This window comes from Hemitrygon akajei, chromosome 14, assembly GCF_048418815.1.
Source record: "Hemitrygon akajei chromosome 14, sHemAka1.3, whole genome shotgun sequence".
NCBI lineage: Eukaryota > Metazoa > Chordata > Chondrichthyes > Myliobatiformes > Dasyatidae > Hemitrygon > Hemitrygon akajei.
This window is the reverse complement of record NC_133137.1, coordinates 96,905,884-96,932,706: the sequence shown is the minus strand read 5'-3', so window position 1 is coordinate 96,932,706 and position 26,823 is coordinate 96,905,884. Positions and strand designations below refer to the sequence as shown.

Below are 26,823 nucleotides of genomic sequence, written 5' to 3'. Positions count from 1 at the left end.
CAAACACACAGATTCTGTGGCAGAAAGAGTAACTCAGAGGCTGGGTATCTCTCAGCAAATAATGCATCTTTGACGTGCCAATGCCTTTCCAACATCTGTAAGTTTTGAGATCAGAAACATTGTGGAGTACTCTCTGTATTCTTCTCTGCCACCCACACCCCACGCTGACGATTTGCTCTGACCAGCACAGGCCAACAATAACTATTGTTCTGCCAGGCTGCAAGAACAGTAACCAAAGGGATGAGATCTTAGATGGCAAATGGATCAGATGCTTCAGGAGGAATTCATTTTGCTCAGGAAGTTGTCATGATGTGAAAATCTTTGAATGAAAGGCTGGTGGAAGCAGAGTCAATAATGACTATCAAAGGTTTTGACTAAATGTGTGAAAGAAAGATTCTTGTGGCAGAAGGAAAGAACAGGAGAATTAAACTAAATGGGTTACACAATCAAAAGATGGTACAGATATGATGGGGCAAATACCCTCCTCCTGTGCAGTATCATTGCATCATTCTATTGTTCTAGCAGGCAATGAGGATGAGCTGAATGTACAATGAGCTTCAGAGATCACTTGTTCTGCCTGTGAGAGTGAAGTGACTGAAAAACAGAGAGATTCCAGAGAATAAAAGACCCATTGGTCCCACTCTACTGGAGATCAATGTGGGATTCCTTCCCACATCATGTTAACTCAGGGATCTCACTGAACTGTCCCTGGAGAAGCATCAAAATCAGGCAGATCATTATCCCCCCAAATGTCCATGTTCCATCTGAGCAGACTTCACTCCAGCTCCTTATTGGAAAGTGGTCATCATTCTAAATTAAACCCATTCCTCACAAATGGATTACAAATTCCAGAGTCAGTGATGGAGGGAGATCATCCCCTATGATGGGAAATGGAAGGGAAACAGACCAGAGCAAGGATATGAGTGAGTGAGGTGATCTGTGTGAATACTCTGTTTTTGAAGGGTTTAACTGAATATTACATCCTAATTGTTCTTGTTGATAATATTTATTGAACTCTAATATCACAAAAACATCATGGGATCGTAAATGATTTCTGCAGCCTCCACTTCTCCGTGTTCAGTTAAAGAGTAATGTTCTACAGTCATACTTGGAGCTCACAAGTCATTTCTGTGGTTTCCTGTTAATTTTGTTCTTATCAGTCTATGTTGATTAGCCAGTGGTAATAGTTATGTTGATTGGTCAAGCCAATTGTGTTTAATTTCAATATTTTCTGAGGTTTCTAAGATTGAAAACAACACATATTTGGGGATGCAATTCCATTAGAAACTTTATTGACGCAGAGAACTGGGAGAGAGAGAGAGAGAGAGAGAGAGAGAGGTGCGAATGGTGACAGGATATCCCCACCTTCACTGGGAAATTTGACTGTAATGATGGATTATTTTCTTTTGTTTCAGGTTTGAGAAAAGAAACATGATGCTGGTGTGGGTTTTGGTGATGACCGTGCTGTTTGTCAGTGATGTGACAGGTAAGGTCCATTCATTCCAGGAGCTTTATAAATATATTGCTGTGAGGAACACAGGTCCTATGTTGGGACTGTGGGACATGGGAATTTGTTGACATTGGACTGGTCAGGATGTGGTAGCAATTGTCTTTTTTCTGGGATACTCATCTCCAAACTGTTGATATGGAAGATGAGTCAGAAACTCTCCTGCAGATCAAGAGACAGAGATTTTTCAACAGTGGTGTTTCATAGCAAAATAAAGTTGTAGATAAATGGATATGTGACTTTCTGTGAGGAACTCTGTGGATATAGAGAAGTAATTTCTCTAGGCATTGGGTCCAATGCACAACGTGCAGTCTATTTGTCACTAGTGAGGTTGAGGGTGAAGGCGTGAGGGAGCATGGCCTGATTGCAAAGGACTCACAACTTTTGTTCATCTTTTCTTTTTTTTCTGGAGGAAAATTTATTCCATTTCTCAGAGGATGGCCCTGAAATTCTGCTTCCTTTTTCATAAGCAATAACTTGGTTCTTATTTGATGAAATGTATTTTCTTTGTTTTGCTGTTAAAGAGCATTTTTAATTATTCCAAATCTCCAGCTTGCTGCTCTTTTATCACTGATAAAATCCTTTTCCTTTGATCTTTGTCATTGAATGTTACCGATAGTTGGACAGCTCTATCTGCTGTTCTTTGTATCTCTGGTGGATATACAGTGTGTTTGTTATAAACTGTGGGTTTGTTCTTTAAATTTTCATTATTACTTCTCTGCTATCACACCTGTGAGAGTAGTTTTAAGTCTAACACTGTATTGCTACTGCAAAACAACCAATTTCATCAAATTTACCAGTGAAAGTGAACCTGATTCTGATTCCTTTTGTATATTCTCCATTACCCACCTGACCAAGGCAAAGTCATGCCTCATATCTGCATCTGGCTTATTTTACTTTTAAATTCTGGAGTTGTTGAAAATCTCTTTCAATTTAATATGTTCATTCTTAGCTGAAGATACATGGACTTCAAGATTTTTAAAAATTTATTTATTAAATTTTTAGAAAATTACAAGGAATAAATGTAATGATAAAATAGTAAGAAAGAGAAAAAATAATATTAACCCTCCCCCCTTCCCGAACCCTCCGCCCTTAACTCTTGTCTAAAGAAAGAAAAAAAAGAAAGAAAGAAGAGAAAGATTGCCTGGATATCGGAGGATCCCCACATGCTCCATGGAGTTCAAAATAATTTTAATTTTAATTTTTAATTTTCCCCAATTACTTTATAATTTTATCTTCAAAGGACCTATGTATTTAATCCTATCTTTTGTAGGTATGGGAGCCAAATTTTCAAAAATATATCATATTCATTTCTTAGATTGTATGTAATTTTTTCAAGTGGAATACAACTATATATTTCATTATTCCAACGATCCATAGTTAAATATAAATCAGATTTCCAAGTAACTGCGATAACTTTTTTGGCTACTGCCAATGCAATTTTTATAATTTTTTTTTGATATTTATTCAATTTAATTTTCGGTATTGTCCCTTCAATGTCTCATAATAAAAATAATATTGGACTATGTGGGAGTTGTACTCCAGTAATTTGTTCCAATAAAAGTCTTAGATTTATTCAAAATGATTGAATTTTAAAACAAGTAGAATGTAAAAAAGTACCAATTTCTTGATTACATCGAAAACATTGGTCAGACATATTTGAATTTAATCTATTTATTTTCTGTGGTGTTATATATAATTGATGTAAAAAATTATATTGTACTAATCTAAGTCGAACATTTATTGTATTTATCATACTATCAGAACATAATCTTGACCAGCTTTTTTCCATCAATTTTAATATTCAAATCAGATTCCCATTTTTGTCTTGATTTATGAATTCCTGATTTAATTGTCTGTTTTTGAATCAAATTGTACATACAGGATGTAATTTTTTTTTTCCTTTTTGAATTAATATTTCTATTTCACTAGGTTTTGGCATCAACATTCTTTGACCCAGCTTTTCTCGTAAATAAGCCTTTAATTGAAAATAACAGAAAAGAGTGTTGTTTGATATTTTATATTTATTTTTAATTGATCAAACGACTTCAATATACCTCCTTCAAAACAATCACCTATATATTTAATCCCCTTTTGGAACCAATTATGTAAAAGTTTATTATCCATTGTAAAAGGAATAAGCCTATTTTGAATTAAAGTTCTTTTGCTAATAAAGATTTCTTTATCGCATCGTCCATATTTACCTTATTCCATAAATCAATCAAGTGTCTTAATATAGGAGATTCTTTTTTTTTCCCGTATCCATTTGGATTCCCATTTATATATAAAATCTTCTGGTATGTTTTCTCCTATCTTATCTAATTCTATTCTAATCCATGCCGGTTTTTCTTCATCAAAAAAAGATGCAATAAATCTAAGTTGATTTGCTTTATAATAATTCTTAAAATTTGGAAGTTGTAACCCTCCTAAATCAAATTTACATGTCAATTTTTCCAATGATATTCTTGACATCTTTCCTTTCCAAAGAAATTTCCTTACATATTTATTCAATTCTTGAAAAAACTTCTGAGGCAATTGTATTGGTAAAGTTTGGAATAAATATTGCAATCTAGGAAATATATTCATTTTTACAGCATTAACTCTATCTATTAATGTTATTGGTAACATCATCCATTTATCAAGATCCTCTTTGTTTTAATAATGGCAAATAATTTTGTTTATATAAATTTTTTACATCATTATCAACTCTAATACCTAAATATTTTATCCCATTTAATGACCATCGAAATTGAGTTACTAATCGACATTGATTATAATTTCCTTTGGTAAGGGGTAAAATTTCACTTTTATCCCAATTTACTTTATATCCTGATACTTTCCCATATTCTTCCAATCTGAAAGATAGTCTTTGCAAAGATTGCAATGGATTTGTTAAATAAATCAAAACATCATCAGCAAATAAATTAATCTTATATTCTTCTTGATTAACTCTAAAACCCCCAATGTCTGAATCTGTTCTAATTAATTCAGCTAATGGTTCTATTGCCAATACAAATAAAGCAGGTGATAATGGGCAGCCTTGTCTAGTTGACCTCGTTAAGCAAAATGGTGTTGAAATCTGACCATTTGTAACTACTTGAGCTTGAGGATTAATATTTAAGGTTTTAATTCATTGTATAAAAGATTTTCCTAACTCATATTTTTCCAATACCTTAAATAAAAAATCCCATTCCAATCTATCAAATGCTTTTTCTGCATCCAAAGCAACTGCCACACTCATTTCCTCTCTTTTTTGTGCCAAATGAATTATACTAAGTAACCGAGTTATATTATCCATTAATTGTCTGTTTTTAATAAAACCTGTTTAATCCATATGTATTAATTTTGGTAAATATTTAGATATTCTATTAGATAAAATTTTTGCTATTATTTTATAATCTGCATTCAACAAAGAAATAGGCCTATATGATGTTGGTTTTAAAGGATCTCTATCTTTTTTGGCAATACAGTTAAGATCGCTGTTAAAAAAGATTGTGGGAGTTTATGCATTCTTTCCACTTGATATATTAATTCCATAAAAGGAGGAATTAATAAATCTTTAAATTTTTTTTATAAAATTCAGGAGGAAAACCATCTTCTCCTGGGGATTTATTACTCTGAAGTGATCCTAAAGCTTCTTCAACCTCTTTTAATGTAAAGGGCATATCTAATCCTTTCTGGTCTTCCTAATTTAATTTTGGAAGGGTTATTTGTGATAAAAATTTATCTATCTCAGCAATCTTATTTTGTGATTCTGATTGATATAGTTCAGTATAAAAAAATTTTAAAGTTTCATTAATTTCTAAAGGTTTATAAGTAACCTTATTTGCACTTGTTCTAATTGCGTTTATTGTTTTAGAAGCCTGTTCTGTTTTCAGCTGCCAAGCAAGAATCTTATGTGATCTTTCACCTAATTCATAATATTTCTGTTTAGTTCTCATAATTACTTTTTCTGTACAATACGTCTGGAGTGTATAATATTGTAATTTTTTATTAACAAGTTGTCTTCGTTTTTCTTCTGTCATATATCTTTGAGATTCTTTTTCTAACTTTATGATATCTTTTCCCAATTGATCTATTTCTGCCATGTATTCCTTCTTAATTTTAGATGTATAACTTATAACCTAACCCCTTAAATATGCTTTCATCGCTTCCCATAATACAATTTTATCCTCAACTGAATGTAAATTTGTATCCAAAAAAAATTGAATCTGTTTTTTCATAAAATCACAAAAATCTTGACGTTTTAATAAAATTGAATTAAATCTCCATCTATAAATCGATTCCTCCTTATCCAACATTATCATTGTCATTATCAAGGGGAAATGATCTGACAGTATTCTTGCTTTATATTCCACACTTTTCACTCTATCCTGAATATTTTTTGATAATAAAAAAAATCAATCCTTGAATAAGTTTTATGTCTATTTGAATAAAATGAATAGTCTCTTTCTTGGATTAATTTTTCTCCATATATTAATCAGGTTTAAATCCTTCATTAATGATAAAGTTAGTTTTATTACTTTTGATTTTGTAGCGACTTTAGTTGACCTATCCAAAACTGGATCTAAACAAAAATTAAAGTCTCCACCTATTAATATTTTATCATGTGCATCAGCCAAGTTCAAAAAAACTTCTTGTATGAATTTTGCATCATTTTCATTTGGTGCATAAATGTTCATAAGAGTCCATAATTCTGAAAAAAATTTGACAATGTATAATCACATATCTCCCCACAGAATCAATTACTACATTTTGTATTTTAATTGGTAAAGTTTTATTAACCAAAATTGCAACTCCTCTCGATTTTGAATTAAATGAAGCTGCAATGACATTTCCAACCCAATCTCTCTTTAATTTCTTATGTTCTGTTTCTATTAAATGTGTTTCTTGTAGAAAAGCTATATCTCCTTTCATTTTCTTAATATATGATAAAACTCTTTTTCTTTTCACAGGTCCATTAAGTCCATTAACATTAAAACTTAAAAAATTAAGTAAATTAATAATTCATAATACCTTGGGAATTCTTTAAAATTCTCCATGTTGCTATGAGTCTCTCCCCAACCATCCAGGCAAAAAAGAAGAAAAATAGAAGAAAGGTAACTAATATATAAGAAAAAAAACAAAATACCCCCCCACTAATGTTGCGAATAAAAAGAAACACAACATTACCCACCCCAGCCCCCATTTTACGGGTCATGGCAATTGCCATGATTGTACACGTGAAACTTGCAGCCATCGATCAGGAGCTCCTCCAGCTCTCCCGCAAAAAAAAAGAAAGAAAATATATTAGTGAAGAAACAAAAAAGAAAATAATTAATGTCTCTACTCCCAGTTAATACTCCTCAACTATTTTTTTTTTCTTATTCCTTATAAATGTCCGTCAAGTCCAACCTTGTTTCAGTCTTCATCATTAGTCCATTTCATTTCTATAATTCTTTACTCCCCTTGTGGATATCAGGTAGTTCTTGTACAAATTTCTCCGCTTTCTGGTAGTCAACGAAAAATCTTCTTTCTTCGTTATCCAGGAAAATTATCAATTTTGCTGGGTAGCTCAATAAAAATTTATAGCCCTTTTCCCATAAAGATTTTTTCACTGGATTAAATTCCTTCTGCCTCTTCAGAAGATCGTAACTTATGTCTGGATAAAAAAAAACTCTTTTCCCTTCTATCATCAATGGCCCATTTCTCTTTTTAGCACCTGGAGTAGCTGCCTTCAAGATCATTTCTTTATCTTGGTACCTTAAGCATTTTATCAAAATTGATCTTGGAGTTTGATCTTGTTGAGGTTTTGATCTTAAAGCTCTGTGTGCTCTTTCAATTTCAATTACTTGACTTCCTTCTTTCATTTCCAAAATTTTCGGAATCCATTCTTGGAAGAATTTTATTGGATTTTCTCCCTCTGTACCTTGTATAAGACCAACAATTTTAATATTATTTTGTCTACTAGAGTTTTCAAGCGCATCTATTTTTTCCAACCTCCGTTTTCTTTCTGTTGTCCAGGCAAGATTATTGTCTTCTATCTTATCTATTCTTTCAGTGTTTTATTCCATTTTTACTTCCATCTCTTTAACTTTATTATCCATCTTCTTTTGTTTTTCCACCACATTATCAAGTGTAATCTGCATCCTTCTTATATCTGTTCTTATAGCTTTTAATTCATTCATATATCAGGATATCTCTTATGTCTCCTTTAATCTCCTCCTTTTCCTCTTCTTCTTCATCTGTGTTTCCCAAATAATCTGATTCCACTTCCAATTCACTTCCAGCCGTAGTTGGGATTTGTAGTTTTGTTAATATCTGTTCATGCATACTTGTTTCTTCATGCATGCATTGTTCTTGCCGTTTCTTCTTAGAGACCGCTGACATTGCTGCAACTTCCTGTCCCGCACCATCAGAAGTGCCATGCACTTCGCCGGGAGGAAATCCAACTTGAGTACGAGGCTTCGCCAAAACAGTTAGGCCTTTTTCCCCGCCGACTTGCGCAGTCTTCGAAGTAGTAGCTTTCTTCTGTTTCAGTTTAGGAGCCATATCTAAAAATAATCCTGAGTTGCTTATAAATAGTTTCTAGTAGGTATTTGTTAACTCTTCTTCACTTAAACCCTATTTCATTACTTTTTACGAGGGAGCTGGATTCCCAACGTCTCGAGCCTACGTCATCACGTGACGCCCCCGACTTCAAGATATTGAATTAAACTTTGTTCATTGCTCATTGCTGAACTGTTGGATCTTTAACATTAAGGTCCAGAAAGCCATTCTGCATATACTTAGTGAATGCTGCTAATGTGGATTTCCCAATCTACATGAAGGTCACAGAACCTCATGACTGTAGTATTACCCTTCTGAAATGTGCCTCTGATGTTCAGATGTATTCCACATTTTACATTCGCATCACTGGGGGCCCAGAGACGAACCCAATATCTTCTGCACATTTCAGTTTCTCAGCAAATGAAAAAGCAGCAAACTGACATTACCTCATTTACTGAACCCAGATCCTTTCTCCCCATCTTCATCCCATCATTTACTGTCAGGGCCAACCCCTCCTTTATCAATTTCCCTGTCTCTTCAAATCCCATCTGAAAATATTTAATTCCCAACAATGGTCAATTTGTAACTAGATTTCCAGAGGAATGGACAGAAAATCACACCAGTTGACAAATTTATCAAGGGAGGGGGTCAGGGTGGGACGAGATGGAAGGAGAAGAGGTGAGAACAAAACTGTGCAAGATGTTGTATCTCTGATCATGATGAGTAAGTGGTCAGATTGTGAGTGCATGTCTGTCTACCTGTCTGTCTGTCTGTTCAATCGAGCTTAGTCCCCAATGGAATTGGTCCTCCTTGTCAGCAGACCAGGCACACACTTTGTCTAGAGTAGACAGAGTGGTAGTTGTTGTATAACAGGCAGCCCACATTGAAAGAAATCCTGCACCAATACCTTCCACTCCTTTGGAAGGCAAATCCTTCTCGATCCTGATGGACAGCCTAAGAAGAGAAAGTGTGCAGTTTCCTTTAACATCTCCATGCAATTGTCCTTGATTAGAAGCACCACTCTAAATGATGATTTGTGCCATCACTCAGATCATTTCCAGATATCTTTTCTCTTCCTAATGTCAGGCTAATCAGCCTGTGGTTTGTCCATCTGTCCCTTTCCCCCTTTTGCATGAGATGGACTGAGGGAGATCACATTAGGTCTGTATTAAACACTAGACAGGCCATGGTTACAGCTGGTGCTCCTTCCTCCCCTCAAACCCTGACCTTCTGTGTGTCCATCAAGGTCTGGTGTTGTGAATCAGCAAAATCTGTGAATGTTTATAGAAAACATAGAAAACCTACAGCACAATATAGGCCCTTTGGCCCACAAAGCTTTTGCAAATGTGTACTTAGAAATTACCTAGAGTTACCCATAGCCCTCTGTTTTACTAAGCTCTATGTTCCTTTCCAGAAATCTCTATTGTATCTGCCTCCACCACCGTCACTGGCAACCCATTCCATGCACTCACCACTCACTGCGTAAAAAACTTACCCTGACATCTCCTCTGTACCTACTTCCAAACACCATAAAACCGGGCACTCTCATGTTAGCCATTTCAGCCCCGGGAAAAAGCCTCTGACTACCCACACGATCAATGCCTGTCATCATCTTATACATCTCTGTCAGGTCACCTCTCATCCTTCACCGCTGCAAGGTGTTTAACAGTATTTATTAGTAAAAATACACAAAAATAATATCAATGCAAATATACAGATAATATACGACATCAATACTAAACCTAAAAGTGCGGGTATAATAATAATCAATAAGAAATAAGCTCTATCATTGTCTAGGGGATAATAAATTGTCCGATGGAAATATAAAGTTCAGTTCAGTTCATGCAGGCTGCGGTAGTTGCTGATCACTGTGTTGCAATTGTTGGAGAGAGAGAGAGTAACAGCTATAGACTTGCCGACTTTCCTTTTACGATCTTGATCCGTCTCCGTCCTTTAGCTAGAATGTTCCGTGGAGGACTCGTCACCCAGGCAAGGGTGGACACACACACAAGCCCCCACCAGTCTCGTAGCATCTCTCCTGGTGCGACTGAGGGGTGTTCCCCAGACCCTACTTTTATCCCCTCTCATGGGGTCTCAGATGTCAATCCGGTTGGGATGATGCAATCCCTCAACCAGACCACTCTGGTTGCCCCCTGAGGCGTTTTAATGAATAGAACAGTACTCAATACACGATTCCTTCTCCAAGAGACAATAGCAGTAATCTCTCTCTTTGTCAATAGGAGACATTCCAACCTGTGCTGTGCCTCTCTCTCATAAATTTGTATGAGCTGTTTATCTCTCTCATTTCTTTTGATAACAGCATCGGAATAGTAGCGATTTGCGATTCTCCAAAGGGGGGGGCATTGGCGATTCTGTACCCTTCTGCCCATCAGAGTTGCTCCTCATTCGTAACAAAGGAGAAAAGGCCGAATTCACTCAACCTATTCTCATAAGGCATGCCCCCCAATCCAGGCAACATCCTTGTGAATCTCCTCTGCACCCTTTCTATAGTTTCCTCATCTTTTCTGTAGTGAGGTAACCAGAATTGAGCACAGCACTCCAATTGGGGTCTGACCAGGGTCCTATAGTGCTGTAACATTATGTTTTGATTCTCCATGGTTGATGAAGGACAATGCACTGTATGTCTTCTTAACCAGACAGTCAACCTGCACAGCAGCTTTGAGTGTCCTATGAACTCAGACCCCATGATCCCTCTGATCCTCCACACTGCCAAATGTATTATCATTAATACTATATTTGACTTCCCAAAATGAACCATCTCACATTTATCTGGGTTGAACTCCATCTGCCACTTCTCAGCCCAGTTTTGCATCCTATCAATGTCCCTCTGTTACCTCTGACAGCCCTCCACACTATCCACAACACCCCCAACCTTTGTGTCATCAGCAAATTTACTAACCCATCCCTCCACTTCCTCAACCAGGTCACTTATAAAAATCGCGAAGAGAAGGGGTCACAAACAGATCCCTGAGGCACACCACTGGTCACCATCCTCCATGCAAAATATGACCCGTATACAACCTCTCTTGGCCTTCTGTGGGCAAGCAATTACATAGCAAGGTCCCCTTGGATCCCATGCCTCCTTAATTTCTCAATAAGCCTTGCATGGGATACCTTATCAAATGCCTTGCTAAAATCCATATAGACAACATCTACTGCTCTTCCTACATCAATATGCTTAGTCACATCCTCAAAAAATTCAATCAGGCTCGTAAGGCACGACCTACCTTTGACAAAGCCATGCTGACTATTCCTAATCATATTATGCCTCTCCAAATGTTCGGAAATCCTGCCTCTCAGGATCTTTTCCATCAACTTACCAACCACTGAAGTCAGACTCACTGGTCTATAATTTCCTGGGCTATCTCTACTCACTTTCTTGAATAAGGGAACAATATCTGCAACCCTCCAATCCTCCGGAACCTCTTCTGTCCCCATTGATGATGCAAAGATCATTGCCAGAGGATCAGCAACCTCCTCCCCTCACCTCCCACAGTAGCCTGGGGTACATCTTGTCTGGTCCTGGTGACTTATCCAACTTGATGCTTTCCAAAAGTTCCAGCATATCCTCTTTCTTAATGACTATATGCTCAAGCTTTTCAATCTGCTGTAAATCATCCCCACAATCACCAAGAACCTTTTCCATAGTGAATACTGAAGCAAAGTATTCATTAAGTATCTCTGCTATCTCCTCTGGTTTTATACACACCTTTCCACTGTCACACTTGATTTGTCTTATTCTCTTATATCTTATCCACTTGCTCTTCACATACTTGTAGAATACCTTGGGGATTTTCCTTAATCCTGCTCACCAAGGCCTTCTCATGGCCCCTTCTGGCTCTCCTAACTTCACTTTTAAGCTCCTTCCTGCTAGCCTTATTATCTTTTAGATCTCTATCATTACCTCATTTTTTAACCTTACGTTAGCATTTCTTTTCTTCTTGACTAGATTTTCAACAGCATTTGTACATCCTGGTTCCTACCATTCTTTCTGTGTCTCATTAGGACGTACCTATGCAGAACGTCACGCAAGTATCCCCTGAACATTTGCCATATTTCTGCCATACATTTCCCTGAGAACATCTGCTCCCAATTTATGCTTCCAGGCTCCTGCCTGATAGCTTCATATTTCCCCTTACTCCAATTAAATGCTTTCATAACTTGTCTGTCCTATCCCTCTCCAATGCTATGGGAAAGGAGATAGAATTGTGATCACTATCTCTAAAATGCTCTCCCACTGGGAGACCTGACACCTGACCAGGTTCATTTCCCAATACCAGATCAAGTACAGCCTCTACTTTTGTAGGTTTATCTAGATATTGTGTCAGGAAACCTTCCTGACACACCTAACAAACTTCACCCCATCTAAACCCCTTGCTCTAGGGAGATGCTAATCAATATTTGGGAAATTAAAATCTCTCACCATGGCAACCCTGTTATTGTTACACCTTTCCATAATCTGTCTCCCTATCTGCTCCTTAATGTCCCTGTTACTATTGGGTGGTCTATAAAGAACACCCAGTAGAGTTATTGACCCCTTCCTGTTTCTAACTTCCACCCACAGAGACTCAGTAAACAATCCCTCCATGGCTTCCTCTTTTTCTGCAGCTGTGACACTAACTCTGATCAGCAGTGCCACCCCCCTTTCTCTTTTGCCTCCCTCCCTGTCTGGTCTGAAACATCTAAAGCCTGGCACTTGAAATAGCCATTCCTGCCCCTGTACTATCCAAGTCTCTGTAATGGCCACAACATCATTGCTCCAAGTACTGATCCACGCTCCAAGCTCATCCGCTTCGTTCATGATGCTTCTTGCATGAGAATAGACACATCTCAAACCATCGGTCTGAGCACATCCCTTCTCTATCACCTGCCTATCCTCCCTCTCACACTGTCTCCAAGCTTTCTCTATTTGTGAGCCAACAGCCCTTTCCTCCGTCTCTTCAGTTCAGTTCCTACCCCCCAGCAATTCTAATAGCCTTAGCAAATTTCCCTGCCAGGATACTTGTGCCCTTTGGATTCAAGTGCAACCTGTCCTTTTTGTACAAGTCACTCCTGCCCAAAAGAGGTCCCAATGATCCAGAAATCAGAATCCCTGCCCCCTGCTCCAATCCCTCAGCCACGCATTTAGCCTCCACCTCACTATATTCTTTAACTCACTGTCACATGGCACAGACAATAATCCTGAGATTACTACCTTCGAGGTCCTGCTTCTCAACTTCCTTTCTAACTCCCTGTAGTCTGCTTTCAGGACATCCTCCCTTTTCCTATCCATGTCATTGGTACTTACATGTACTGCGACCTCTGGCTATTCTCCTTCCCACTTCAAGATATCATGGACACGGTTAGAAACATCAACGACCCTGGCACCTGGGAGACAAACTACCATCCGTGTTTCTTTCCTACGTTCACAGAATCAGCTGTCTGACCCCCTAACTATAGAGTCCCCTATCACTGCTGCCTTCTTCCTTTCCCTACCTTTCTGAGCCACAGGGCCGGACTCTGTGCCAGAGCTGTGGCCACTGTCGCTTCCCCCAGGGAGGCTATCAACCCCAACAGTACTCAAACAGGAGTACTTATTGTTAAGGGAGACAGCACAGGGGTACTCTCTAGTATCTGCCTCTTTCCCTTCCCTCTCCTGACTGTTACCCACTTATCTGTCTCCCGAGACCCTGGTGTGACTACTTGCCTATAGCTCCTCTCTATCACCTCCTCACTTTCCCTGACCAGATGAAGGTCATTGAGCTGCAGCTCCAGTTCCCTAACCCAGTCTCTAAGGAGCTGCAACTCGATGCACCTGGTGCAGATGTGGCCATCAGGGAGGCTGGGAGTCTCCCGGACTTCCCACATCTGACACCGAGCACAGAACACCGGCCTCACAGACATACTTCCTGTTTCTACTCTTCACAGATAACCTATTTGGCCTCAACTCCCGTTGAACCAAAGCTCTCCTATTCCATTGCCTGCTCCTCCAACACCTGCTTTGTAAAGCTGTCTCCTTTTAAACCTCGTGCCGGTCTAACTCGCAGATGTCCACGCGCTTGTGCAGTCATCCTTCGTCCCTCGTTTATGACTGGTACTTTGCTGAATGTAGTTGGTTTCAATTCTAATTCTCTGACTGAAGGGACAGAGAATTCCTTGGAACTGGAGAGGACTCAGCGGTGCCGTGAAAAGCATGGACTATCCAGAGGACCCTGTGATGAAAACTGGTTTTATTTTTGTCCTTTGAACTCCTGTTACCGGTTTTTCAGTGACAAGAAGACATGGGAAGAAGCTCAGGTAAGTCGCTGAAATCAGTGATTGCTCTGGGAGTCCTGTGGAATATCGGTCTCTGCTGGTTCATTCCCATGAACTCACAGCGCAGCCTCTAGTTGAGTTTTCTGTGATGAGTCCCTGTGTTTCACTCCAGCCGTGGAATCAGGTTCCTATCAGTTGGATCAAAGGGTGAAATATTTGGATTTTAGGGGAATCTACACATCCAGAAGTGGGTTTGGACACTAATGATTTTGCAGTGGAAGTTCAAGTCACTTCTTTAATAATTTGATTGAGCTTTTTGAGGATGTGGCAAAGCTGACTGATGAAGGTAGAGCTGTGGTTAATGTTTTACATTAGTGGTCACCAACTTTTTTAAGCCCAATATCCCCTACCTCAGCCTTTGTAAAAGGCAAGATCGACTCCACAGCAATTAGTTTCACACATGCGCACTGGGGCAGAAAAGACCGGAAGTAAAACCCCGCAACCCGGAAGTAGAAATAATGTTTAAACACCGGAGGTACCCACGCTGTTTTTGCACTGCGGACTGGTCTAATATTGATAATATTCTTGCGGACCGGCCGAAGGGGGCGGGGCGGTGTTAAACACGACGGGAATACAGTGATACTCAAAGCAGGTTCCTTATGTCCAGTCTATTCCGCAATTTAGTTTTCGCGGCTCTCGGCTTCTGTTCGGCTTGCTCACGTTTTTTCCCACTGAAAAAGCTCAGCAGGTTTATCTTTAAGTGCAGGGTGCTTGGACTCAGGGTACTGAAGCTGTTTTGAGACATTGCCTCATTAGACAGCCTCCGGGCCCGAACTCAGCCTCCTGCCCACCTGCCCGCCGCCAGACGCCTTGGCCAGGTGCGGCTGGTCGTGGGTGGGGTGAGAGGACAAGGTCAGGGCCAGAGGTCCCCACAGCAGTCGCAGTCCGGAGCAAGCAGCCGACCGAGCAGGGAGTGCGACAGAGCGCCCACCTGCCCCCCTTGTAGGATCTATCGGCCGACAAAAGTTTATTTCAGTAGATCGCAGCGCGGTAGCTGCTCTGCTACTTACGAAATGCTGAGTCCGAATTAGGTCGTCTGCGAATATTTTAGCACCAGGTTCCCCACGAACATTCGGTGTGGTAAACAGGTTCAGAGGCAGTGCTCCAGGCCAGTAGCGACGGCACTTCCCGCCGGCCGCGCAAGGCCAACCAGCGATCCCTGACACGAGTATGTCACTGCGTTTAGTCGCCTGATGACCTCGCGTGTAGTCAAGTTCAACAGTGGGCGTGACAGGGAATGAGGAAAGGTGCAGCTGACTTATATCGTTTCAGCTGTGGGGACCACAGAAGTACACTGTGTAGTGCAGGAGAGCTACACGCATGTGCACTGGGCAGAAAGAACGGAACTAAAACCCTGCAACCCAGAAACAATCTCTCAACAGTATTTGTGTATTTATTTTTCTTTTTTTGGGGGTCAACCGGGAAAGTCTTAAAGATCGACTAGTCGATCGCGATTGACAGGTTGGCGACCACTATTTTACATGGATTTTCGTCAGTCATTTGATAAGGTCCTGCATGGGATGCTCATCCAGAAGATGAAAGTGAGTGAGACCTGTGGTGACCTGGCTGCTTGGATTCAGAATTGACTTGCATGTAGATGACAGAGGGTAGTAGTCAATGTATCTTATTCTGGATGGTATTCCTTGACTGATAGTGTTCCATTGTGAACTGACCTGGGACATTCTACAGTTCGTGATGGATGTAAGTCACATGAATAAAAATTCATGGTGGGTGGGTTTTGTAAGTTCACAGACTGCAAAGATTGATAGTGTTGTGGAGAGTGTGGAAGATTGCCAAAAAATATGGATCATTGTAGATATGGGTGAAGAATGGCAGATAAAGTTTAATCCAGGCTGGTGTTGCACTTTAGGAGATCAAATGTGAAGGAACAGTACATGGTTAGTATTGGGGCCCTTGACAGCCATGATGTACAGATACTTCTTAGGATGCAAGTCCATAGCTCCTAGAAAATGGTTGCACAAGTTGATGGGAGATAAAGAAGGTGTAAGGCAAGCTTGTTCTTAATAGCTAAGGCAATGAGTTTAAGAGACAGGAAGTTATATAGTTAATTTGCAGTGTTATTAAATTCTGGATAGGCCTTGTCTGGAGAATTTTATTCATTCTTGGTCTGCCCATTACAGGAAGGATATGGAGACTTTGGAAAGGAGTCAGAACAGGTTTATGAAGCTGCTGCCTACATTGGTGGTCATGTGCTCTAAGGAGAGGTTTGAGAAATTAGGATTTTTATCTCTGGAGTGGTGATGACTAAGGAGAGTCTTGATGGAGTTTATATAAATATGAGATGCCTAGACAGAGTAGACAGCTGGTATCCTGTTCCCATGGTCAATGTGTCTAATACCAAAGGGCAGGTACAGTATTTTAGTTGAGGGGGAGTAACTTCAAAGGAGCTATGTGGGGCAAATTTTGACAAGGAGGTGGAGGGTGCCTGGAATGTGCTCTCTGCAGTGATGGTGGCAGTAGATAGAATTGAGGTGCTTACGAGGCTCTTAGATAATCACATGAATATACAGAGAATGAAAGGATATGGGCCGGGTGCATACAGAAGAGATTATGTTAATTTGGCATTGTTGGCTTAATTAACCTCACAACATTATGGATCTGAAGGCCTGTTCTTCAGTTCTACTGTTGTTTGTTCTGTTAGGTTGGGCAATTTACTGAACGGCCTATAAGAGGACGAAAGACGCTGATTCTCACTGACAGATAAATTATTTCTTTCATTTAAAGGATTTCTGTAATCAAAAGTCATATTACGGACAGCTGGCTTCAGTAAATTCAGATCAACACAACGCTTTCATTTCTGAAATAGCCACTGACGTGGAGAAGAACAAGCAATGGGCTTGGATTGGCCTGAATGACATTTGCAAGGTAAAGTTAACAATGAGGCTTTACGCTACAGGATGTCATGACCCTGGCCAGACCAGAAGTTGTCCTTCCCCAACCTCCTCTGACCATTTCAGAGGGCAGATTACATTAACACATTGATGAATCTCTGAAGTGACATCAGTGTTCACTGACAGAATTACACCTGACATCCTGTAGAGTAACAGGGGTGCAGCAGTGTAGTGGTTAAGTTACTGGGCGTACCCTAATGATCCAGGGACACGAATTTGAATCCCATCCAAATCCGGATTTGGATCCAAGTAAATAAAATGCAATAAATCCAGATTAAAACATTTTTATCAGAAATGGTGACAATGGAACGACCAGACTGTTGTAAAAACTCATCCTGTTCACTGTTGTTCTTCAGGGTGAGGAATCTGCCATTCTTCCCCAGTCTGGTCTCACTGTGACTCCAGAGATCCATCAATGTGTGACTCTCACCTGCCCTCAGAAATGGTCAGAGGATGATCAGGGAAGGACAATAAATTATGCTCTGACCAATGACACCAAGTCATGTGAACAAATAAAGTCACATATTTTAATGTACACAAAATGCTGGTGGAACAAAGCAGGACAGACAGCACCTATAGGGAGAAGCTCTGTCGACGTTTCGGGCTGAGACCCTTCAGATCTCGGCCCCAAACGACGACAGCGCTTCTCCCTAAAGATGCTGCCTGGCCTGCTGTGTTCCACCAGCATCTTGTGTGTGTTGTTTGAATTTCCAGCATCTGCAGATTTCCTCATGTTTACACATGTTAATGTCCCTGTTTATCTCCACACGAGCCTTCTCTCTCCCTCCTTGTGGTGAACTACATATACATGTCTGGACAAGCCCCCCCGCTGACTGCTCCTGTGGCTCCTCCCACAGACCCCGGTATAAAGGCGATTGGAGGCACAGCCCCTTCCTCAGTCTCCAGGATGTTGTGTGGTGGTCACTTGCTGCTTGTGCTTTCTTCCAGCCAATAAAAGCCTACCTTAACTCATGTCTCAGAGTTATTGATGGTGCATCACTCCTTCATCTGACATGATCAGTGTGACTTTCCTTTCTCCCTCATGAGTGGTGTCTCTGTCTTTTCCTACCAATCACTGACCCCAGTGCGTCACAATCTGGAGAAAAGAGTTTCTCTCGAGGAGCCTGCTGGATTGATCTGTGGCTTTCCTGTGTTTGTGGCCATGCACCACAAGTGGAAACATTTCTCCACGTTGATCCTGTTGAATCTTCACCATTTGAAGGAGGATCCCAGTGAGCTGCTTGGCCATTCCACACACAATCATCTGTCTTTAACGTCCAAGTGTTAATTGTAGATGTGCCTCTACAGATAGAAAAGGTAGCCATTCAGAGAGAGAGAGAGAGAGAGAGAGAGAGAGAGATTACCATCAGTCAATGAGAGACAATGGCTCAAGTTTGCTCAACCTTTATTGATATGTATGACTTCTCATTTCTGGTACTGTCCCTGCGAACGTGTTCTCACCTTCAGTGGTGTCTCCAAACCCTATGCATACATTGTAGACCAGAACTGTACACAGGATCTGAGTGTATCACAAATTTTCCTGCCTCCAATTCTCATTTGGTTTTGTAGTTTGTGTCCATTCATGTGCAGTCATTTTCTGTCATTTGTTCCTCTGGTGTTTATGAGATCAGTCTGTGTATTTGTACTCAATGACTCATTGTCCAAGTTGTCATTATTCCTTCCCCCTGACTTTTACTCTCAGATCCGGTTTCTTTTGTTCCAAGGATTCTGTTACTTCCATGAGATTTCCCCCACCCTGACAGTCCATCATTTAAAATTTCATCCACTGCCCCGTTTGTCCTGGCTGCTTGTAATCTGGTCTCCTTCTGACTCAGGTCCAGCTCCTCCCTGTACCATTAAGTGACAGGTTACTGAACATTTCCATGGGAATAATCACTGATTTATGTCCCACAGGAAAATAATTTCACATGGATTGATGGAACTGACTACACTTATGGAGACTGGGATGGAGGTCAACCTGATGATCACAACAATGAAGACTGTGTGCATATTCATCATGGTGGTAAGTATAACAGTGAGGGAAACTTTATTTTCTTTGAAGTCCATTTCAGACACAGTATTGAAGAGGCTTGTCTTTTGCACTATCAATAACTCTAGGAGACTGGAAGTAGAGTACAAAATGATAGGCTTTTATTAACAGCGAAAACGGAGCACGACCATGTTGAAGACTGTGGGAGGAGCAGTGCCCCAATCACCTTTATACCAGGGTCTGTGGGAGGAGCCACAGGAGCAGTCAGCAGAGGGGCGTGTCCAGACAGGTATACATGGTTTACCACATTCACCCCTCCTTTTTTTTTAAAAGGGAGTCCCCAGGGTGCAAAGTTCCCGACATGTATATTTACAGGTCAAGCCTATCAGACGGTCAAGTCAGTCGCTGCGATCTACGTAGCACCGGTGGTGATTACACCGGTGACGGTGGTTGTGCTGGCTCTGGCCTGACTTGAGGTGCCAACCTGTTAGGCATTAGTAACCCCTCATGCGTGTGCGTGTGCGTATGCGTGGTGCCCGATACAGGAGTGTCGTGAGGTGTCCGTGTAGGGCTTGGAGTGCACGGTGTCACGTGGGTATATACATCGGTGGGTATGGGGTTCATAATTACCGCGGACTGTTCAGGGTAGGGGTCTGGTGTTCCTGTGGGTGCCAGGTCATGGATGGAGACCGTGTCCTCACGCCCATCAGGTAAGACCACGTTGGCATACTGGGGGTTCACATGAAATAGGTGAACCCGCTCAGCCCCCGGGTGGCAAACATCTGCATGGAGGGCGTATAGCCGATCGATCTGTGCACTGACACATGTTCCCCGGGATAGGGCATCGGAGGCTCATTGAGCCGTCTAGGCCGGTACAGGATGTCGTAGTTGTAGGTGAAGGGTTCGATTCTCCATCTCAAAATTTTATCATTTTTGATTTTGCCCTGCTGTTGGTTGCTGAACATGAACGCAACTGAATGCTGGTCGGTCAGCAGGGTGAACTTTTTGCCGGCGAGATAGTGCCTCCAGTGCCTAATAGCTTCAACTATGGCCTGGGCTTCTTTCTCCACTGCGGAGTGCCGAATTTCAGAGCCTTGAAGGTACGAGAGAAGAATGCTACTGGTCTTCCTGCCTGATTGAGGGTAGCAGCCAGCGCGAAATCGGAGGCATCACTCTCTGCTTGGAAGGGAATGGTCTCGTCCACCGCATGCATTGCTGCTTTGGCAATGTCCCCTTTAGTGCGGCTGAAGGCCGCGCGGGCCTCGGCTGAGAGGGGAAAGGTGGTGGACTTGACCAGGGAGCTGGCGTAATAGGAGAAGAAGCCCAGGCACCTTTTGAGGGCTCTGAGGGTGTTGGGAAGAGGGAGTTCCAACAGGAGGCGCATACGGTCGGGGCCAGGGCCAATGACTCCATTCTCCATGACATACCCAAGGATAGCAAGTCGGGTGGTTCCAAACACACACTTGTCCCTGTTATAGGTAGGGTTAAGAGCTTTGGCCACTTGTAAAAATTGTTGGAGGTTGGTGTCGTGATCTTGCCAGTTGGACCGCAAATGGTGATATTATTCACATATGGGAACGTGGCCTTCAGTTGGCACTGGTCCACCATCCGGTCCATTTCCCTCTGGAAGACAGAGACACCATTTGTGACACTGAAGGGGAAGCTCAGGAAGTGATAGAGACTGCCGTCCACCTCGAAGGCAGTGTAGGGGCAGTCCTCCGGGCGGATGGGGAGCTGATGGTAAGCAGGTTTTAGGTCTATGGTCAAGTACACTTTGTACTGAGCTATCTGATTGACCATATCCGCGATGTGGGGTAGGGGGTACGCGTCAAGCTGCGTGAACCTATTGATGGTCTGGCTGTAGTCCACGACCATCCTATTTTTCTCCCCGTTCCGAACAACGACCACCTGGGCCCTCCAAGGACTTGTGCTTGGCTCAATGATCCCCTCCCTGAGCAGCTGCTGCACCTCTGACTTAATGAAGGCTCTGTCCCCCGCGCTGTACCTCCTGCTTTTAGTTGCCACAGGTTTACAGTCGGGGGTCAGGTTCATGAACAGTGGTGGGGGAGGGATCTTAAGGGTAGAGAGGCCGCAAGTGGTGTCCGTAGTATGGCTGTTGGCATGGTGTGGGGTGGGATGCGCGGATCGGTGTGTGTGTGTGGTCAGTAGCGGGGTATGTGACGAATTCCTACAGAACCGGGGATTTCTGACAGTGATTGGTGGGAGGGGCCCATCATACTCCATTGTCATGCTTTTCAGGTGGCTCTGGAAGTCAAGCCCCAATAGCACAGGGGCACACAGTTGAGGCATGACCAGTAAGATAAAGTCCCAATATTCTGTGCCCTGCGCCACTAGTGTCAATACACAATCCCCCAGGATGTCTGTAGTATGCGACCAGTCGTGTCACGAGTCTGCAGCGTTGCACCGTGTCCGGGTGAATAAAACTCTCAGTGCTCCCAGTTTGGACTTACAGGCCTTGGCGAAGTGGCCCTTCTTTCTGCAGCTGGAGCAGGTCGCTTCTCGGGCCGGGCAGCGTTTTCGGTGGTGCTTCTCGAGTCCGCAGAAGTAACACTTTGCGGACTTGCGACTGGCAGCAGCCGTGGTCGATTCGCCGGTGGGTTGTGGGGTCTGTAGCGTCCACGGGGCCGGTGGGAAATTGCGCGCCTGGAGAGCGTCAGCATTGTGCAGAGTGGCCTCCAGCGTGTCGGCCAGCTCAATCGCCGAATGTAAGGTAAGATCGGCGTGTTCCAGCAGCCGCTGGTGCACGTACACTGACCTGATCCCAGTGACGAAGGCGTCTCGTACCAGGAGCTCCGCATGCTGTTCGGCCATCAACCCCGGCAATATCAGGCCCGCACGAGTGTCTGTAGGGCCCAGACAAACTCAGCGCTCGACTCTCCTGCCTGCTGCTGCCGTGTCGCTAAGCGATATCTTGTATAGGCGGTGTTCACTGGCCGCAGGTATTGTTGTTTGAGGGCATCCTTCGCACCCTGGTAGCTCGGTTGGTCCCTGATCAGCAAGTAGACCCGTGGACTGACCCTGGAGAGGAGAACTCAGCTCATAGTGGCATGCTCGGTCACTTGAATTTCCTTGAGTTATGATTCGAAGCAGGCTAGCCAGAGTTCTAAAGCATTGCCGGCCTCCTGTGATTGAGGGTCTGTATCCAATTTGTCGGGTCGTAAAATGGATTCCATGTTTTAAAATTGCTGTTAATAAAATTGATGCGCTATCAATAACTCTAGGAGACTGGAAGTAGAGTACAAAATGATAGGCTTTTATTAACAGCGAAAACAGGCACAACCATGTTGAAGACTGTGGAAGGAGCAGTGCCCCAATCACCTTTATACAGGGGTCTGTGGGAGGAGCCACAAGAGCAGTCAGCAGAGGGGCGTGTCCAGACAGGTATATGTAGTTCACCACACTTGTCACCACAGAGGAATGAATCGACCCCATGTTCATCTGAACAACAGAGTTAATCTTTCAGATTCAGCTCAGTGTGACGTTGTAGGTGGAGCAACTTACAAGGGATGTAATATCAGGTTTGGAGGATCCTGCAGTGTGGCACTGCAGATAAAGAAACTCAAAGTACAAAGTTCAAAGAAAACTTAATATCATTTACTTGTGGGCATTCACAGTAAATACAAATAAACACAATAGAACTACTCACAAAGACAGGCAAAGAACCAACGTGCAAGAGGCAACAAATAGTGCAAGTACAAAAGAAACAAACCAAATAATAATAAATAAATAAAGATTCAATAATATTGGAACAGAAGTTGTAGAGTCCTTCAAAGTGATTCCATAGGTTGGGGTATCAGTTCAGTGTGGGGGTGAGTGAAGTTATCCACTCTGGTTCAGGAGCCTGATGGTTGAAGGGCAATAACTGTTCCTGATGGTGTGGGTCCATCAGCTCCTGTATCTCCGTTCTCATGGCAGCAGCAAGAAGAGAGCCTGGCCTGGATGGTGAGGGCTCCTTATTAATAGTATCTGATATCCTGTGATAGCACTCTTTCTAGGTATACTCAAGTCAAGTCAAGTCACTTTTTATTGTCATTTCAACCATAACTGCTGGTACAGTACACAGTAAAGACGAGACAATGTTTTTCAGGACCATGGTGTTACATAACACAGTACAAAAACTAGACTGAACTATGTAAAAAAAAACACAGAAAAAAACTACACTAGACTACAGACCTACCCAGGACTGCATAAAGTGCACAGAACAATGCAGGCATTACAATAAATAATAAACAAGAAAATAGGGCAGTAAGGTGTCATCCAGGCTTTGGGTATTGAGGAGTCTGATAGCTTGGGGGAAGAAACTGTTACATAGTCTGGTCATGAGAGTCTGAATGCTTCGGTGCCTTTTCCCAGACAGCAGGAGGGAGAAGAGTTTGTATGAGGGGGGTGTGGGGTCCTTCATAAGGTGACAGACTGGCCATACACACTACCTTTTGTTGACTGTTTTGTTCAAGGGTATTGGTGTTTCCATTCCAAGCTGTGATGCAACCAGTCTCTCTATTGTGCATCTATAGAAGTCTGTCAAAATCTTCACAAACTTCCAAGAAAGTAAAGGTGCTGCCATGGTTTCTTTGTAATGGCATTTACGTGCTAAACACAGGATTCATTCTTTGAAATGGTAATGCTGAGGAATATAAAATTACTGACCTTCTTCGCCTCTGATCCCCTAATGCGGACTGACTCTTGGCCCTCCCATTTTCTCCTCATAACAGAAAGGAATAATTTTTTTCTGAGTAAAAATTGAAACCAGAAATATTATGTTTATCTTCTACATTCCGGAGATTCCAGACCCTGTTCCCATGAAACAGTGAGGGCTCAGTTTATCACTGATGGGATAGGCACGCTGTCCAGCCCTCACAGGGCTTACAGCCCAGGGTGAGCCCAGCCACTTCAGTCTGGAACACTCCAAGTCCCCAGTGAATTTTGTGAGATATCAGGTTTCAGCAACACTTATCCTGACCACAATAGGAAGTGACTCCCTTATTTTACAAGGCAACCACATGGATCAAGGTCAAAAACAAATTCATGGCTCACAGACTTTGACTCAAAAAGAGGAAATATTTAGATTAAACAAAAAATAGAAAGTGCTGGAAACACTCTGCAGGCGAGGCAGCATCTGTGGAGAGAGAGAAATAAATATATTTTCTCCATTAATGACCTTCCTCTTTCTCTATATACATATGCTGTCTGACCTACTGAATATTTCCAGAATTATTTTCAGATTTTCAGCAACTGTAACATTATGCTTGTGGACTAACAGGTCAATGTTGGATTCCTTTTCTCTGCTTCAAGGTTCTTCAAAGTGGAATGATTATCCCTGTAATATGGAACTTGGTTTTGTTTGTGCCTACGAACTTCACTGTATTTAGAAGACTCCAGAACTGTCCACTCATCATTTCCAGCGGTGGATTCAGTGCCTGATTTCTTTGTAGCCACTCTCACTGTCTGTGGAGACTGTACTCATTTAGTTTCTCAGCCAATAATAAAGAGAATTGCATCCTGAGCTGTGTGCGTTGTTGTGTGAGTCCAGTTTCCAGCAGCCTTCCCGTCCCACTGTTACTTTCACCCCTCATCTGCACGCAATGCTGCAGCTCAAACATTGCAAAATTATCTCTTTCCCTTCACCCGCACTTGGTGTGTTCAGTCCTGGTCACCACATACTGGAGTGAAATAAAGAATCTGAGGAGGACACAGAGGGGATTTATTGGAATAGTTGCAAAGAATGAGAATTTACAACAGTGTGACTAGGCTGCAGCCATCATGTCAGCATTCTACAAATTCCATCTCCTGGGATCCAATACCAACCTAACTTTTTCAATTTACCTGCTTATTGAAATCCTCCATGACTATCATAACATTGCTCTTTTTACATGCCTTTTCAATTTCCCATTCTAATTGTATCCCATATCTTGACAACTGTTTGGAGACCTGTGTATAACTCCCATCAGAGTCTTTTTTACCTTTGCAGTTTCTTAACTCTGCCAATAAGGGTTCCACAATTTCCAATCCTATGTCAGCTCTTTCTAAGGATTTGATTTCATATTTTTGCAAACCGAGCCATCCCATCCCCTCTGCCTACTGCCTGTCCTTTTGATACAATGTGTATGCTTAGCTGTTAAGGTCCTAATTATGTTGTTTCTTCAGCCACAACTCAGTGATGCCCACAATGTCATGCCAGCCAATCTCTAACTGCACGAGAAGATCATCTACCTTATTCCGTATACTACGTGCATTCAAATATAATGCCTTCAGTCCTGTATTATTCATCCTTTTAGATTTTGGACCCCTGTTGCTCATTAACTCATCCCACTGACTGAAATGTTCCCACTGATCTGCCTTTCCTTCCTCACAGCCACACTGCACACTGCATCTACTTGTATATCAACTGCCCCATCCTCAGCCCTATCACTCCGGTTCCCAACCCCTTCCAAATTAGTTTAAATCCCCCCTAACAGCTCTAGCTAACTTGTCTACAAGGATATTTGTCCCCCTCGAGTTCAGGTGTAACCTTTTCTTTTTGTACAGGTCATACCTTCTGCAGAGGATATTCCAATGATCCATAAATTTGAAATCTTACCCCCTACATCAATTCCTCAGCCACGCATTCACTCGCCAAATTATCTTACTCTTACCCTCATTGGCACGTGGCACAGGCAACAATCCAGAGATTACTACCCTGGAGGTCCTGCTTTTCAGCTTTCTATCTAACTCACTATATCCTCTCTTCAGAACCTCCTCCCTTTTACTACCTGTGATGTTCTTACCAATATGTACCACAATTCTGACTTCAGAATGCTCTGGACCTGATCCAAAACATTCCTGACACTCGGATATGTGAGGCAATATTTCATCTGGGTTTCTCTTTCATGTCCACAGAATCTCCTGTCTGGTCCCCTAAATATCGAATCTACAATCATTACTGCACTCAGTAAAATGGATTTCCCTTCCTCCACCAGTGATGTTGCCCTCACCAGCATGTCCTCCATTTCCCAAGCATCCACACTCACTGAATCTTCCCGCTGCCCTCACATTTTCTTTTTCTTTTTTATAGCTTTTAAGTTGCCTTTTATTGGATTTTAAAAGCTTCCCAATCATCTAACTTCCCACTCACCTTTGCCCCATTATATGCCTTTTCCTTGGCTTTTATATTGTCTTTAACTTCCTTTGTCAGCCACGGTGCCTACCCCTGCCATTTGAGAACTTCATCCTCTGTGGGATATACCTATTCTGCATCTTGTGAATTATTCCCAGAAACTTCAGCCATCTATCCTGTGCTGTCATCCCTGCCGGTATCCTCCTCCAATCCACCTGGCCAAGCACCCCACTGTTTCACTGTTATTGTTTTGGTGCTTGTTGTGTTCTGTTCACATTGTGTTCTGTGTTATTCTGCTGAGCATTTTGAGCACAATATGTCCCCAGCATATCCTTAGATGTGTTGGTTGTTCAAGTAAACGACACCTTTCACCTTCAGTTTCCATGTACACATGATAAGTAAATTTAATTCTGAATCTACTGGGAAAACTTAACTGCATAAATATGAACTAAAATGT

The 26,823-nt window shown here is 41.9% G+C and overlaps 1 protein-coding gene across 1 annotated transcript; it reads left to right on the top strand.

Moving 5' to 3' along the window:
* The first annotated feature begins 1,204 nt into the window (after positions 1 to 1,204).
* Positions 1,205 to 24,770, top strand: LOC140738837 (C-type lectin-like). The gene is made up of 6 exons (XM_073066750.1): positions 1,205 to 1,338; positions 1,416 to 1,486; positions 14,178 to 14,332; positions 17,096 to 17,236; positions 19,177 to 19,285; positions 24,566 to 24,770. The coding sequence occupies exons 2-6, from the start codon at positions 1,432 to 1,434 to the stop codon at positions 24,640 to 24,642; spliced, it is 537 nt and encodes a 178-aa protein (XP_072922851.1). The 5' UTR covers positions 1,205 to 1,338; positions 1,416 to 1,431; the 3' UTR covers positions 24,643 to 24,770.
* Positions 24,771 to 26,823: the final 2,053 nt, after the last annotated feature.

Excerpts from the sequence above, each read along its gene's own strand:
- LOC140738837 (XM_073066750.1), top strand. The coding sequence starts at position 1,432 with ATGATGCTGGTGTGGGTTTTGGTGATGACCGTGCTGTTTGTCAGTGAT. Across the intron at positions 1,487-14,177 it reads GTTTGTCAGTGATGTGACAG|GGACAGAGAATTCCTTGGAA; the intron begins GTAAGGTCCATT and ends CTCTGACTGAAG. Across the intron at positions 17,237-19,176 it reads GCCTGAATGACATTTGCAAG|GAAAATAATTTCACATGGAT; the intron begins GTAAAGTTAACA and ends TATGTCCCACAG.